The sequence below is a fragment of the Botryllus schlosseri genome, chromosome 6, assembly GCF_051294905.1.
Source record: "Botryllus schlosseri isolate E-star chromosome 6, Bs_hap1, whole genome shotgun sequence".
Classification (NCBI taxonomy): Eukaryota; Metazoa; Chordata; class Ascidiacea; order Stolidobranchia; family Styelidae; genus Botryllus; species Botryllus schlosseri.
In genome coordinates, this window is record NC_137241.1 from 29,965,705 (window position 1) to 29,983,534 (window position 17,830).

Here is a 17,830-nt window from a genome sequence, read left to right on the forward strand (position 1 = left end):
TCACCTTAACAAGTGCTATTATCAGACTTGAAAATGATATTACCACCTAATACCAGAAGTTAACACACGCCAGTGTGATTCGGAATTCACGAGAAATTGCTTACTAAGAGAAGTGTAGGCTATATTCTTGTAAATAGCAGCAACATATCCACATTTATATTTGTTCGGTATGCACAATAGTGGAGAGACTCTAAATGTAGTAAGCAGGCCGATGGCATTCGTTGAGTTGTATAAGCATAAAAACATTCCAGAGCAGTTCAGGGACTCGCCAATTAACATAACTTCCGGACTCGTCGGCAAGCATATCATACGCGTATAATCATTAACACCATAAGATTGTATAATCGTCACTCAAGTAGGCTATGCACCTCACCCTAATGAATTGATGCTATATTAGCAAACTCGAAAAAAAAACGAAACCCCTCCCTTATTTTCGGGAGGCTACGAGCCTGCAAATCCATGTCCATTGTCCATTTCCAATCCGATTCTAACCTGAAATTCAGATAAAAATGCTAATCTATGCTGGGCAGGAATTGAAAATGTTTCCTTCACAACCAACAATTATCTTGATTTAAGATAACTTAGCATGGGGCCGCACCTCTCATGTTCATTGGCACCGAGTGTACCATAGTTAGGCTTACCATATTTTGGAAATCTAAAAAGAGGACACTTTTTCAGAAATTTGATACTTGCAAAACCTCGCTCAGAGCTCAAAATACCGTTTTTCTCTCAGCATTGCTAGGTGGATGACTAAAAAAAAAAGTCATCTTTTCGTTTTTCGCTCCGAAATAGCCTACCCGCCGGAGCATCACTTCTGTGCTAATTTACGGCATATCACTCGCAATTTGCTCTAAATCTGACCTAAATTTTCAAAAAAGAGGACAAAATCTCAAAAAAGAGGACAAAAGGGCGTCCTCCGAGGACACTTTCAAAAAAGTCAAAAAAGAGGACAAATCCTTTTAAAAGAGGACCTATGGTAACCCTAACCATAGTCTATTGTACCATAAATACATTGTTACCTGTTCTGAATAAAGTTTGTCGCCATTCGCCTCACGACATATGAATCTCCCAGAAAATCGACAAATCCAATCCAAATCCTAATCCGTTCAAAAAAAAATATTATCTCAATCCAATCCAAATCCGTTTTTTGAAATCCTAATCCTAAATCCATGCTAATCTCTGGCTCTAGCTCATATAGGGGTGTCAAACATGCGTCCAGCCAGACGATTTCAACCGGCCCGCGAAGCAATTCTAAGTAGATCGAAAATTGCTTGTATTATTCGGCATATTTCTAACAAATGTTGCATTAAATAACCCCGCAACCGGTGATGTGGTTTCACTCAATAACAGAGGTCTCAAACTCAAATGTGCTCGCGGGCCAGTTTCCAGTTTTGACGACGCCGCAGGCCGCAGCATTTATAGGGGTATTCTATGTCTTTCCAAGTAGGCCTTATTTGACGGGAATGAATTGTCCTATTGAAAGTGGCCGATCCAGCAGACTGACGGTAAACACACATCGTCAATTGTGATTTACTCTTGTATAAATTTAGGCCTGGCACGAAAAGAGTCATCACATTTATAACTATTTGAATAGAATCGTTGCTGTACTTGATATATAATAATTATAAGATATGGACACCATATGGGCGGACTAATGTATGATGCCATCGGGCTAACGCCAGATTACGACTGAAATGAATGGATCATAGAGATTCACCAACTTATATCGTCGTTAGAGCCATTGTTTTAGCGGTTCACAACTGCATTCAACCAGCCAATCGTCGTATTTTGTCAATTTCATTGTTTGCGAATAAAGGTGTTGCTAAAATATGACCCTTATGATCCGTAATGTAATGTAATATACAATTATATATGTATAGGTTTGATAATAACGTATTCAAGTGAAAAATAAGTGCACGGATTTTGAGGCAAGACTTTGGAATAATTTGACTGATCCGGCCCGAAGCGATCTGAATGCTTGAATCCGACCCGCGACACAAATTGAGTTTGACACCCTTGCTCTAGCCTAATTACACAACTTAAATTATTATCATTTAGGATTCCTAGTCTGATTTCTACAGCTCCTTCAATAGGCCCACTAGGTGCTGAAAAGTTCGAATCCACATTTCATAGCGATCGAACCTGGTAGAAATACCAACCTGATTATCAACAGCGTACTACAGCGCGCTGTAATAGTAGATGTACCATTGTACCAATCAATTTCTCGACGACCAATTAAGTGATCATCGATTCGGCGTAGAGTATCCACGGAGCATTCCAACTCTGCCGGCATGACTGCGTGTTTCGACTCTGTGCAACTGTTCAATCTGGACTCAGTTCTACCAACTAGAATAGTCGCACTTGTTGAATAGGGAGGAGTTATTCCGGTCGTGTTGACGGGATATGGATGCAAAATTTCGAATCTCCGGGGCAGTAGCAAGATCGTTTTTCATTGTGATCTCTTGGTGAGTATTTCTGGTGATTTCTGTTCATTGCATTGTCAATATCAGAGTGGTGCTGTTCTCTAATAACCTACCAGAGTCGCCAGCCTGAATTTCACGTAAGCTGTGGCTTGAATTGGCATCGCATATACCACGGTTCCGCGTTAAGTTCTTGCCTTCAAGCGTTAACGTATACATATACATATACAATTTGACGACGTGTGCCTCGGGTATTATGTATTGGTAGAATTTCACTAGAACGGTGACCTCCTTGGCTAATGTGGGCGAAACGCTTGGTTGAATGGACCAAAGGTATATGCTACCGAACAGACTACTGAAATCCTATGACGATAGTGATAGTCGATGAGGAAATAGCCTGACGCGATATGACCTGTAGGGACACTAGGCTAGGGTTGCCAAACGTCCGGAATTTCCCGGACATGTCCGGAATTTCACTGTTTAAACTAGCGTCCGGGAGGAATTTCTAAAATATGCCAGATGTCCGGAATTTTGAAGACTTGACGTGAGGTCATAATTTTTTTGTAAATCAGCATAAAAACAATATTTTTGGGAATATTTATGCTGATGCATGATGTTTTTATTCGCGCTACGCGCGATTTACTATCACATTTATTGATTTTATTATGGAGACTACCACCCTCTCAAAAACTGCAATAAAATATAAATTAAAACAACCTTCATTTACTGGAATAAGCCTAATTGTAATCGCAATTATAGGAGAACCGTATATTCCTAGAGATCGTTAAGGTCGTTTAAATGCTTTATTCAAAGATAGTGGTTCCAAATGGGGTCTCGTTCGCCTTTATTCTGGAGTTTGCGAATATGTTGAACGTAATAAGTAGGGCGGTTTTTTTTTGACATGTCAAAATTTGTCAAAATTTTGTCAAAATTGTAGCGTTAGGTCAAAATTTTGTCAAAATTGTAGCGTTAGGTCAAAATTTGTCAAAATTGTTCATTGAGTCAAAAATTTTTCGACGTCTGCATTTCGTTTGTATCGTAGATTTTGCACTGTCGGTGAACGTATCATTTGATATTTCATAGCTTTTAGGCCAGAGGTCTCAAACACGCGGCCCGCGAGAGCATTTTGTGCGGCCCGCGACGACGTTTGGGAATTTCAAGTATTCAACAATATATGCACGAGCCATATATCTTTTTAAATATACGAACTTGCAGTTCACGCTAAAACTACTATAAAAACCAGTTCACGCTAAAACTACTATAAAAACCACTGAAGTCTCAACAAACTTCACCATAACATCACTTTTAAAAGCTACCATGCGGTTGAAGATCAGCTATTAAGTCACATTTCCAGTTTATGATGATAAACCACGACCCGTTGATGATTCGTTACTGAAAATTGTGATTCGATTTGGTGCGACCTTCTCGTAAAATTACTTGATTTCGCATTGACTGGGTGATTAAATTGAAATGACTCGAGTTGAGTCTGGTCAAACGGTAAAATCAGAGACGGAATTGCGACTCGGAACGGTGACTTGATAATCCTACGGAAGCAACAATTAATGAAAATGCCATGGAGAATAGTAATATATCAAATGGTCGTATCTTGCGTTGCATTGAGTAGGCCTATATGGCTATCTAATCAGATCAGTATGGCAACAATTGGTATTCTGTGACCCCCGTGACGTATAGTTGGTTACATGCTGGGTGTTGTTTGTTCTCTTTATCCATGTTATTATCGGGGGCGAGTAAGGTGTAGTAGTACCTTCTACAGCTGTAACACCAATGAATTCTTAACCGATTGGACATTTCTATTCCAGGGGTTCTTAACCAGGGTCTGTAGACCCCATCGGGGTACGGAGCGCCATAGCAGGGTGTACGAGTTGCATTGTTGAATTAAGCCTATATGCTGTGGAATATTTTTGACCAATTTATTTAACTGGAAAATAGTCTAATATAGGTACCACCAGAAATTGTGCTGAAAATAGACGGGGGCTACGAGAAATCTTATTGGAAGCACAAGCGGTACGATCGCTATAAAGGTTAAGAAGCAATGATATTACTATGGCTCAATATTGATTTTATTTAAGTTGTTAATGATATGTTCCAATAAATCGAATGCAAAATGTAACGCTGATTTAATTTGACTTGGGCAATGACAGTAACAATGGCCGATAGGCCTACTCGTCACGACTATATCAAAACCAGGATTAGGCTACACAGCTCAAATGCTCTGATATCAGATCAATCTTCAGTGGATTTTAAAATATTCTACATAAAATTGTGGCACGTCAAAGGTCCACTACCTGCAATATTATAACCCGACAGTTTTACGATGCATCCTCTCGCATGATGCCCGGCACAAAAACAATTTTATTAAAATATTTCAAAATGTGATTTTTATTCCGTGTCAAGCGTGAATAGTAGAATAGCAAATTACATTTTCACGATGTTTGTGGAATGCCTGTCTGTAAGGTCCCGTCAAATAAGGCCTACTTGGAAATTATACATTGAATATCCCTATTATTGATGCTGCGGCCCGCGGCGTCATCGAAACTAGGAAATTGGCCCGCGAGCACATTTGAGTTTGAGACCTCTGTTTTAGGCCTACTTTATAGGCCTACCGTTGTAAATATACCCTTGTACTTGTCTGCTCATTATGAATCGATCAAAGGCCAATAATTCTGCCATCGGCAAACATCTGTTAGATAATCCGATTTGTGCGAAAAATTATCGAGACGACCGATTTCGAATCGTTGGGCGGGGCCGTTCGCAATTCCATTTGTGTCCCTTGGGAGTCGACTTTTATCAAAATACACCAACCGAAACTCTGTCAACAAAAGGAGCTCGTGTACCACCTAAAAATAGTACATTGAACGCTCTCTCATTCGAAATTCCATGCTGGTGATGTCATATTTTGTGATACGATTGTTGATATACAATGTTCTGTCCAATTCTCTACTAGTTGCAGAGGAATACCCCTGACGAGTGTCAGCCGAAAATATTCGGGTTCATTTCAATATGAATATACTATTCAATTCATTGTGAATCATAAATGGTCAAAAAAAAAACAAATAGGTAGACATGGTATTATGGTCAGGGTACCGCAATATCCTAACTGAAGAAAGACTTCTTGGGCATTGCATCATTCTTATATTGACAAGCGCACGATGAAAAATTGTGATGTTGACAACATTGTCAAAATGAAGTAACACAGTGTGTCACCAGCAGTGTACGCACAACTTGAGTGTTGTCAGTTAAATCTACTGCTGTTGAACGTCCTTGGCAAGTTTCTTAGTAAGGACATACACTTTCTACCCAAGAATGTAGGAAAGTATCTATTGTTGTACTACAAAATTTTTTAATTTTCTGGAATTGTGTGCCACTGGAATTCTTCATAGGGCCAGATTTCGTTAAAATAGGTTTTTTTCGTGTAAAAAGTTGCCTGTTTCCAAGCCCAAAACGTTTTTCCAGGCCAAATTATTTCGTTAGGACAGCCAGTTCCAACCAGAAATGAAGATAAGTGGTACAATTTTAACATTATGTGGGAAAACACCTACTTTGCATATGTTAGGTCAAAATTTGGTCAAAATTCAGTTTGTTCAGGTCAAAAAAAGTCAAAATTTTCTTTTTTTAGGTAAAAAAACCGCCCTAGTAATAAGCTTCCAAATAACCCGTAAGTCTGGGCAATGGTGCTGACTTCTTTTAGTAATCAGCTCCTAAAATTTTTATCTGGACCGGGGAACATTTTCAAATTGGAGATTGAGTCGCGACCATGAAAGGTTGGAAACCACAGGATGTGGGGTGTTTATAAAGCTCCGTGGTGCGCACCGGCATATGGCTGATAAACAATCTTATCGATAGGACATGAACATGACCTGACGATGTGCAAATACGCTCCCTGTATTTTCGAACTCATCATCCTCCACCAGCTCTACCGCTAACTCTGATCATGTGGGCGGAAAGTAGTATCTATATAGTAATACATGGCACGTCCAATATTATTGACACAATTCATTCAAATAATTTAACGACCAGATGCATATAGAAACCAGATTTGTATGTCAAGCACCCCCCCCCCCCCAAGAAGTTGCATCGATTACCCTATAGTGTTGGCTCAAAATCATTGTTTATTTGGGCTGGAAGGGCTGAAAACATGTGCTTTCGAGCCCGGTTACACAACACACAGTCACATACTCCTGAACCGGATTGTGCATGACCACCTCTGGACTATGAGCAAAGCTTTGCTACTGTGACGTCACGACTGATTTTGAAATCCACTAGTGGGCGCTAAAGAGTGTCCGGAATTTGGGTTGCTGAAATATGGTAACCCTACACTAGGCGAACTGTCGAACCACGGAAGTGCTGGCAAAACCGTCTTGTGATTATTTGGATACCGTAGATCGGTGGAATGGGAGCGGATGAAAATTCGTAACTGCATGCTAGTTATAGGTTGAGCCCGCCAACATCTATATAACGTAGGGTTGCCATGACGTCTTCCTTTTGTAGGATTTATCCTCCTTTTTCAGGAAAGAGAAAATGTCTTCCGAGGGCGCCTAAATGAATCATAGTAATTCCGCATTTTTTTTCGAAAGGTTGCATACATAGTCCGCATATTTCGGGCAGAACGGGACGAAAAATTGGGATCTTTGATGAATTTTGACGAAAGTAGATTGGAAACTACTACTACTACACGATCTATTATGCTAAATCATTTTGTAGCGTCTCGCTCCCCCCCATAACGCCCCTGCGTGTTTCCACCCCTCCGAAATCCAAATCGCCCCAAGGGGCAAGGTTAAGTAGGCCTACCCCTGTTTCTTTTGAACAACTTTACAGCCTAGCAGTCGCATAATGTAGGGCTGGCTCCTTCCTACCATATTACGACCTTTAATGACAAAATCGATAGACTCTGTCTTGCAAAATATAATATCGAACCGATAATCGGACGGGTTCAAGTCATAGACGTGCAATTGCGTTGTCGCCGGTGAATAAAAAAACCTTTCGTTTTCATTCAAGTTTCGCTCCGACCGACAAAGTTAGAGCACAACGGCCAGATTCTAAATTTGTTTCCATTCACCCTGGGAATGAAATTCGCTACGACGACGTGACAGGTAATGTAACTTCATTATATATAGAAAATTTTGCTCGTATAGTTCATGCACTTAAACAACTTTAACGGTTCTTGATATCTGTAACAGACGAAACTTCGGACTATTTTCGTAGAGATCCAGACATATCTGTTTTTCGGATAGTGATACGACGACTGTTGATATGCATGCTATTTTCAATTCTCTGCTATAGTTGCTGACGGTTACCGCTGATGTGTCAAGGCGAAAATATTGGAGTACATTTTGATATGAATATACAATTGTACATGTACATGTACTATTCAATTGTATATTGAAGAATCTCATCAGAACTGGTTTTATCGTAGTGAACTCGGGAACTGTTGAATGTTCCCTCGACAAGATCACGATTGACGTCTCTAAATCTCAAGTAAGAGCTTTCCCACCGGCTGTAGCAGCCAGGCAGTGGAATCCAAACGGCAGCGGTGTGCTTTACTTGAGCTGGAACGAGGTTAGTCATTGATGTGTTGCGTTTTAATAAGGTTTTATTAAATATGAATGAGTTTACTTTTTGGTCAAGTGAGCCATATTAGTTGCTTGTACTAATTGTGTGTTCCCCGACAGCAGACTCGTGACAGTTATATAATCGTAGTTGTTTAATTATAGACTATAATTAGAGAAAATGCCGGTGATCTAATTATAATCGTATTTGTGAAATGTTTTAATTCTAATCTCATTTTTTTAAATGCTATAGGAGAGCTATGTAGTGTGAAACGAGCCATTTATCTGCCGGAGAGACATTTCATACCCATTTACAGAACCATTGTAATTGTCGCGTGAACAAGTTCCTGAGTATTAAATTCTACGGAGCATTTCTGCGTTTTGTGTGTGATTCGAGTGATTTCCAGGTTTCCGGTCAAAATATTCGAAATATGACTTCATATCTTGTTTAGTCCGCTCCGATATCAGAAGACTGCGTTTTGCAACAGTCGACGCCGGATTCCGCGTATTCGTGAGTATAGGCAATTCATGTATATATGGTACTTCCATAATACCTGCTTTTCGCCAACGGTACTGACTAATATGATGTGGAAAGTTCAAATATGTACCTTCAACGCGATCACAAAGAATATAATGCCAGTTTAACATCACATTAAAGATTATTTGGTATTTTTTCGACCATACCTATTTCATTACACTTTGTAACAATGCTGTGAGTTGATCACGGCTTCACAATCATTTCTCGCTACTATATTGTAGTCATTAGAATTCATATAGGCTACTAAATTTGAATTCGAGTAGCCTGAGTCGAATCGTTGTGTTGAGTCTTAGTTGTTCGCTCGAGTTCCCGAAGATCAGCGACGAGATTTCCAGAAATAACTCTTTTGGAAAATGTTGATACAGGATGCATGAGATTTACGTAGACGAATTTCTTTCTAGATTGGTTCTTTACCCCCCGTTCAAAGACTGTAATGTGCGTCACTTTATTGAAGGGAGTAAGGATAGCATCGTACATCGAGTTACGAACACGATTTGGTGGAGCTCCGTGTTTGAAGACCTGCCACTTTTCGTCTTACCCTACAAAATGACGACTTTCCATTGCGAGTTTGTGGAGAGTCTTTGTGGCGGTAACGAATGTCGCGCCAAGTAAGTGACTCGCGCTTTTCTAAATTAGATTAGCAGGGTTGCAACCGACTCACAAGGTTCCGAGTTATAAGTCAGTTTGTCTCGAGTTGAACGGAGTCAAGTCCGACTCCAAGTCCGGGAGCAATGGTCTGTGCCCGAGTCCAAGCCAGTTTCAACTCGCTTCTGTAGGGGTAATATCGAAGGCCTTTGAATCATAATATACTAAACGTGCTTGTTCAAGCAGATAGAGGACGGTTTTTGAGCTTATTTCACAATCATCGGTCCTAATGTACGAGAGTCATATAGAATATGTTGAGTCATGTGACTTGATCGAGGACTCTAGTATACAAGTCGAGTCGATATACGAATTGATTTGAGTCGAGTCATTTCCACATTTAAGTAAATGACTTGGGTCGAGTCGACTAAAAATTGCGACTGTGGTCATGACAACTCTGTGAATTGGAAGTAGAATTATACTTTGTATAATATATATTGAAACGTTTTTTCTTCCAAATTAAATTAGATTATAATTTAAATGACTGAATTCGCAAAAGAAACTTGGAAATTAATTACTAAAATTCTGAATTATAAATAAATAAAACGAAGAACAGGTACAGTTCATACCAAATGAGATTTCACTCTCATGAGAACGAGGCAAATATCTGTGCAGCAAGCTTGGATCGTCTCGCAGGCTACAGTTCTTATGAAGCATTTTCAAGAAACCCGTATTGGAATACAAATGATAGCGTGGAAAAATTTCGCAAATTATCTCCCTCTAATTGGACAACTAAAATTTTTTTTTCCAATCTGTTTGCTATCTTTTTGCCTGTTTTCCAGATTTCCCGCTAAGATCGAGCGACCGCACAGAGAGAAAATCACGATGAAATTCTGGAGCGCATCTCCAGATGCGCTGGCGATCAAATCTTTGTCAACTCCTCTTCATTACGCCATTGGGGAGGTAAAAACGATATTTTTTTACGCGATGATGATGTGTCGCTTGCGGTAGACCTAGAAGTTGCTCATATGACATCAATGTGTTCAGTGGCCTCCGAGGGTTTGCCACCACAAGAGCTAGAAGTAGGGGTCGTCAGTTTTGCTACTCAGGCAGAAGTAAAAGAGAAGTCATGTCAAACCTGGTCAATCAATCAATCGGGTTATTAAATATTTTCATCGTTTCAAAACATCACAAGACTGCGATACAATGAAAAGATAGGAAAGTGTCGAAACAACTTGGGACTAGCCATTAAGATCACACACCGACCTTAGCCTGTGCGAAGTAAATAAGGGGCATGCACACTGAATGAAAAGTAATGCAGAGAAGATAAGACTCAAGCGACAAAATGAGGTGGCATGTGACGGAGGGCGAGGTCGATGTTAGGTCGTGGTCCGGTAATCCTGAAGACTGGCTAGTATTGATTTAGAAGAAAGTGCTTGAATTTGACTTGAATGCGGACATGCTCGACGACTGTCGGATAGCCGGCGAGATGCTGTTCCACAATTGTGGTCCGGCATAGAGCAATGCGTTTTCTTGTATTCAGTCCTGATCATATGGTTGTTGTTCTTCGCTGACGCGCGTGTGCTGTACTTGTGCGCTTTTGTCTCCGAGGTGAAGTAGTCGTTGAAATTTGAGGGACATTGACCGCAATGGAATTAATACACAAACTTGGCAATTTCTAGTTTCCTCATATCTTCTAAGTTTAGAACGCCAAATCTTTTGATAAGCGATTTATCAGTTGCACATCCTGGCCCCCGTGGGGCTTTGACAATGATACGGATGATCCGATGTTGAAGTTTTTGCAGTGGGTCAATTGTATTCTTGCAGGCAGCACCCCAACAAAGAAGCGGAAGTTGAGAATAAAAGAGCTAGCAAGTATTGAACTAATTCAAAAATAGATTTGGTCGACGGTCCGCTTACATTTAGCAGATAATCGGATTTGGCTACTTACGAAATTCAAATGTAGACGCCTAATAACGCCAGAAATAGGTAGAATCATCCAAAAAATATCCGATTCATGCGAGTCATTGGCTAATTTACGCGGTTCTTGGAAGAATTTCACTTGTAAACGTGATGCGAACATATCACAGAACTACTCTGTACTTTTCAAAATCCCAAGTTTTGGAAGTTAGTAGATTTGCCTGAAGAACTGTTCTGATAAAAGTGGGTGTAATTCAGAAATATAACTACTCGGGTTAGAAGTAAAATTATATTGGCAAACCTCACTTGAATACTCTGAAATTGTAATATAACTCTGCTATTGTCCACTTTTGCATACCGTCATATGATAGGACGCGAGACAAAAAGCATAATATTATTATTTATATTCTTTATTCACAGTAAAACTGGTTAATACACGCATATTATTATTCTGTTTGCATAGCTTCTCTATGTTACTGTCAGACTTAAGAGTGATGGAAATGATGCATCTGTGATATTTCTCGAAAATTGCTTCGCTTCATCTGTCCGCGAGGACGAGGACTCGCAGGTCGCCATCGTTACGAAGGGGTGAGACGCTTACTAGTACTGTGTACTTCCTTTCAACGGTCTCGATTGAGTGTAACAGTAGATTATTGACAGTTTGTTTTTCAAATGAGTTCAGAATTAGAATGACTGAATTCGCATAAACTTTGAAATTGAATTCAATTTCGTTTTATGGAAAGAAATTGCTTACGACAGAAATCATTCTCATGAGCACGAGAATGGCCATTGTCTGTTGTACAGCTTTGCTCGTTTCTCACGATACAGTTCCAGAGGTGGTCAGTATCGAAGGACTTCGAGTATAGATTTTAAAGTTCTTATGATTTTAGTCTACTACTTCTACTTGACAGTTTCAGTTTCTGTTTTACTTACTTATAAATCGCTACTTCAACTTCTACTTGGGTACCAACTATGACTACTTTCACTACCTCTGTGATATTTTCAGGAAAACCAGAAATTTAGAATTAAAATAAGAGCATAGAACAATAAACTTACATTTGAATGAGATTACTGGCATTTCGTTCTAATTAGTTGTACAAGTCACCGTGAAATAGGTACATCTATTCTCGGCCGTTTGTGGCTGGCAAGAATCAATCGAGATATTCTATGGAAAATTCAAATGTTACATTTGCTGCGACAAGGGCTTTGGAGCAGCCGTAAATTTAAACTGCTCCAGCTCCGGCTCCGGAGCTTTCTTCTATCATACATTAGCTCCGGCTCCAGCTCCGGAGCCGCATTATTACCACTGCTCCGGCTCCTTGGTAGCCTACCCCCTACTGAAAATGAAATAAACGCCTAATTTACCCGATTGAGTCTAACTGTATTCGCAGTTTCGGGAGAAAGTATTTTCGTGTTTGCGCTCGCATAAAAATCGTCGACGGTGAATGTAGGCACAAAAGGATTGTCGCATATTATCGGAGACCTTCGATATCGATGTGGCCAGACGCCGAATAGTCGTGTCCTTGCAAGCCTAGCGGGCGGTATACAATAGACCCGCAATATACTCAAGTAATAATAATTTATAAACTTTGAAAATTTTACCCACTTGGCGTGACTAGTGGACCGCGCACTCGTTGGTCAATTGCATGTGCCCCTTTAGCTGACAAGGTTGGCCATTCCTGGTCTCTATAGATTACTAATCTACCCATAGGTTAGTCATCTATAGTAATCTAGAGTCTGTCAGCCGTCAGTAACATCGGATGTAGCAACGAAGACAGGTGCCGCCGTGCCGGCTTGTGACGTCATAATGAATACTTGTCAATTGCCGACAACATCATAGTTGCATTAGAACGCACTTTACTCTATGCCATTGCTGTGCACTGTGCAGTGTGCACAGCATTAAAATTCAGGCCTGCTGTTCAATTATGATGAATCAGCAGATGTGATTGTTGCATATAAAATAGCATCTTATGAAATAGGTGGGAGCCGGAGCTACTCCTCAAATAACGGGCTCCAGCTCCGGATCCGGATCCGGCTGAATTTTATGTTGAGCTCCGGCTCCGGCTCCAGCTCCGGTGAAAATGCACGGCTCCGAGGCTCCGGCTCCGGGCTCCGGCTCCGGCTCCAAAGCCCTGGCTGCGACCACAAAGAACATGACGCCAGTTCTACATTAGATCAAAGATAATTTGGTATTTTTTCGTCCATACCTATTTCATTGCGCTTTTTGACAATGCTGTGGACTGCTCACGACGTCACATAAATGTCATTTCCATTAACGTGCGCACTGCGCTGCTTGGCACTACATGTTTCGTATGTCAGGATGCGACCAATCGAGGTATCCAGTCGACCGCATGGAAAATACTATCTAAAGCAGGGGCGGGCAACTTCTACAGTCGGCGGGCCGGATATGGTAAAATTATGTACTTGGCGGGCCGGATTGCTGAATCGATACGATATTGACCCATTTATCCACATATACCAGGAATAAATCATATTTAATGAATGTATTGTAACGACAGCAATGTTACTTCAAAGCAATTTCACGCCGATAATGACGAAGACAATGTGGATTTGAGAACAGCATTGTCATACAGGCGCGGTCATGTCTGCATCTCTCTGATCAACCAACACGCGGTGCAATCCTTATTTAAGATCTCAAGGCGTTCGATAGGTCCGGTACCCCAATTTTACCAAGCTATCAATTCATTTGGGTTGAATGGGTGACGAGATAGCGTCGTTCTTCAACTGTGTGGCCTAATTAATGTCGATAGGGAATTCAAGCAGCCTGCATCCTCTGTGAAATTTGAAAAGTGTCCCGAGAGCCGTTTTGAATCGGCGAACCCTGACATATGCGGTGCCTTACAATAGCCTAGAAGTGTGCCGTGCTACAATTTGGCGGTTACGGAATCAAAACTCAGAAATATCAGCCTGGTGTAAATGACCATTACAGTCGACGAACAACACGATTACCACTAACGACATTAGGGTTGAGTACATCGTAAATGCTGATAATGCAAGTCTTCTCGCTACGACGAACTTACGCGTAAGCTTCACTCTCGCACGCTTGATACAGTCACTAAAATTTAAAGTAGTAAGCAAGTTATGCGGAATCTTGGCAGACTGGGTCTGCGGGCCACATTATCATGTAAGATGGAAAACTGTCCGCGGGCCGGACAAAATCCCTTCTCGGGCCGGATCCGGCCCGCGGCCGTATGTTGCCCGCCCCTGATCTAAAGTATAATTCTCGTTGTTGAATTCACGCTCAATGGCAAGCAGCGCATCATTTCAGCATCGTCTTTCATTACACCCGACTCAAAACGTTAAAAATAATACTCGATTCAGATTCATGAGTTTCCGGACCATAGTGCCCAGCCCTACTCCCACAACGTTTGTTGCGTTCCAGATGTCCGTCCAAGAATCTCCCGTTTCAACACGGCGTTGATCGTAACGGAGTGGACAACGAGGCGCGGTTCCATTTCCGTCTCTTCAAGCTTCCTTCCATTAGCCAGATGTACGTCCGCTGTGAAATATTCTTGTGCAAAAATCGCTGCGTGCCGAAGGTGGGTGCGTTTTATTCGTCAGGGCGCGTGACTTGTAGCTAATAAAAGGCTGATTCGTACTTCCAATAAACCACCTGATACGTGGCCACTGGCCAATGTACAAAAAAAGAATAATTCAGCCACCTCTCTTCGTACCGACCTCCTCGCAAATTTACATTAGCTGTATTATACGGAGTTAATTACGACATTCATCTCAACCAGGGGCAGCCATGAGCCGTTCAGGTTTATACCCAAACCAACCCTCGCTTTTAGCCAGCCTAGCCTATTATATTGTTTTCTTCTGCTACAGGAACGCTGACAATTCATAATTTCTGCATGATGCCCCGAGTGATTTTTTAATTAATAGTGTGATAAGACCAGCTGAATCCATCCAGAGAGTCATATCGGTCACACCAGACTTGGACAACTAGATTATTCAAGATGTCGAATTTGACAACATTAGAGCGAAATGCCGATAATCTAATTGAGTCTAATTTTTGAAGTGTTTCTATACTCTGATGTTAATTATAATATATAGTTTCTGGTTTTCCTGAAAATGATACAGGACAACTGCAGTGCGAAACGACCTCGGCTTGATGTGGGCCTACAAACATTTGCTGTTCTCGTGCTTGTGAGAATAGACTAGGATAGTTATGAACTCAACTTGATTTAATGTCAAAGTTTTTGGAAATTCAGTAATTCTAATTCTAATCTGTAACTTGAAAAAACTGGGGCTACAATTCTCCTAATTCTAATATAATTTGAAAAAATGTTCAGTATAAATCTAATTCTAGTCTAATTTGGAAAAATGTGTAGTTATAATTCTAATTCTGATTGAATTTCGGAAAGCTGGAAATTTTTCAGTCCAAATCTGGATCACAAACTCTCGTACGCCGTTATTTAACTGAACTCAAGTTTATTTTGTTAATATTTTCATGCTGATGTGATATTTGTTTCGGTTGGATTACTTTGATTTTATTATTGGTGTATTTGGTTGTATTGAGGTTATTGATGTACAATTTCGCATTTATTTATAAGATATAAACCCACATAAATAATTATTCTGAAACAAAATGGAACAGAACTGACCGTAAACGTGCATCTGGCATGTAACTAGTAGTGGGTTGGTACAACATGGTACAACAATCTCGTCTGGCATGACTTTAGCCGCAGTTTAGTGTCTGAAAGACTTGGTTTGATATTCAATTAGTGCAGAGGAGATCGTTCGAAAAGGAGTCCAGATGAGAAGCTGATTCGTATAGGAACAGTCACCGTTTCTGAAGGACCTTTGTCGCCAGCTGAAGAAGTTTCTGCCACCATACCTGGTATGACTACAAATTTACTTGCCGAACAACTAGAAAACACGTGTTGTCCTCGACGTGAATCGAGACACCGGTGAGGTGGTGTTCTGTTGCGTGATGTTCTTACTGCCATTGCTAGCCTAGAGTCGTCACTACTAACAGTGAGCAGATTCTGGGGTCGAAACTCCTCCCATTTCAAACTAGACCCCCCATCTTTTGAAATGCCAATTCTATCCCCAATATTTATTGGTTCATTTGCCATTCGGTAATTCGTATATTAGTTAGCTGCGTTTTCAAGGTTCTACTTCTAGGTCTATAGTTGCTAGTTTTGAAAAATGAGTAGTTCTAGTTCTACTTGAGATTTTGAAAATTGATTAATCCTAGTTCTAGTTGCGGATTTTGAAAATTGAGTAGTTCTAATTCTAGTTGCGAGTTTTGAAAAGTGAGTAGTTCTAGTTCTAGGTCTAGTTGCAAGTTCTGAAAAGGCATTAGTTCTAGTTTTAGTTCTAGTTCCAATTGCTAGTTTTAAAAAGTGAATAGTTCTATTCCTAGATGCGGATTTTGTAGTAGCTAGATCTAGTCACTAGTTGCTAGTTTTGAAAAGTGAGTAGTTGTAGTTGTAGTTCTAGTCGTAGATGTAGTTGCGCATTTTGAAAATCGTCTAGTTTACACAAGTTTGACTCGTATTGTTTTCCGTTTCAACCTTCGTTCAACAGACGGCAGGACTCATCGCGTAGTAAAACAACCAAAAGCTACCGGAGATAACACGCATCGTTCTGTCCTCACGCCTATCTTGCTGGTTTGCGGAAATCTGCTCGTTCTGTGCCTGCTCGGGCTGGTCTCGTACGTTTTCGCAAAGTCCCGCTCTCAGAAAAGACTGGAAAAAGCGTGCGTCCAGATCGCGGGAGACGAATCTCTGGTGCGGCATTTGTTTCCGTCCACCAAAGTGGAGCTCGTCTCAGTGACAGCGAACGATGGCTGCGAAACGGCGACGCCCTTGCCCGAGTCGGTTATTGGTGGCGGAAAACGTGGCTTTTTGGAGGATATCGAGAGAAAGAGTGAGTTCCATTGTCTGATCAATAGAAGTGGTGGTCAGTAAAGATATTCTTCTAACTTTACTTAGAGGCTGTCAAAGTAGATATCGTTGGTACTCTAGTAGAAGTAACAACATTAATGTCTACTCGAGTCGAAGTATAAGTATCCATTTTCAAGTAAGTAAAGTCCTGGGTCTAGTTTTGCTTGAACTGAAACTATGAAGTAGAAGTAAACTGAAATCATAACGACTTGAAGTAGTATACGTAGGCTACACCTACTTCGTAACTGACACCTCTGCGTTTACTTCTACTCGAGTACGAACTGCTAGAGCAACTCAGCTTGTGTTTCAGATCACCATCTACTCAGAGATGGAAAGATTAGCTTCGACGATGAGACCCCTCTCACCAACGAGTCTGTCTGAAACGTACTGGCACTTTGGAGGGGCAAGTTGCGGGTACGAAGCTAGTTGTGGAGTGGATTGTGAATTTATGATTTGTTTCGCTAAATTTGTGAAAATGTTGTTTGTTGCGAAAAAAAATTTGTGCTAAGTTTATGAATCTAAGAAATTGTCTTTCTTAAATTTGCTAAATTTGTGAATTTGTGAATATGCTATCTTATTTCTAATTGTTATGTCGAATTAGTGAATTCGTAATATGTTCAATTATTTGTTTTATATCTGTGAATTTGTGAAATGTTCTTTTTTGCTCACTTTTGCAATTTTTTTTGCTAAATCTGTGAAACATTATTTTATTGCAAAACGTTGCTGGCGTATACCGCTCGATTACCTTAGTCCTGTTGTTTTATGACGTTATCATGACGCCATTCTTGAACGGAGACTACTTCAAGCATTGGTTGAAAATAGAACCGGCAACGAAAACTTTTCTGGTCGCATTCGGTAACATCGACGCAGTTGTGAGGAGTCGTCGAA

At 40.6% G+C, this 17,830-nt stretch overlaps 2 protein-coding genes across 2 annotated transcripts in view; both read left to right on the forward strand.

Moving 5' to 3' along the window:
* The first annotated feature begins 1,016 nt into the window (after positions 1 to 1,016).
* On the forward strand, positions 1,017 to 17,779 carry LOC145440663 (uncharacterized). Its single transcript, XM_080318376.1, has 11 exons — positions 1,017 to 2,465; positions 7,437 to 7,531; positions 7,855 to 7,997; positions 8,440 to 8,498; positions 8,927 to 9,133; positions 9,950 to 10,070; positions 11,491 to 11,615; positions 14,431 to 14,587; positions 15,777 to 15,891; positions 16,584 to 16,925; positions 17,253 to 17,779. Exons 1-11 carry the CDS (start codon positions 2,404 to 2,406, stop codon positions 17,321 to 17,323), a joined length of 1,497 nt encoding a protein of 498 aa, XP_080174502.1. The 5' UTR covers positions 1,017 to 2,403; the 3' UTR covers positions 17,324 to 17,779.
* LOC145440652 (kelch-like protein 8) overlaps positions 15,553 to 17,830 on the forward strand; it is a 328,197-nt gene continuing 325,919 nt past the window's right edge. The window contains exon 1 of the mRNA XM_080318357.1: positions 15,553 to 15,570. The gene's annotated coding sequence lies outside the window, so the exon portion shown is untranslated. The remainder of the gene's footprint in view (positions 15,571 to 17,830) is intronic.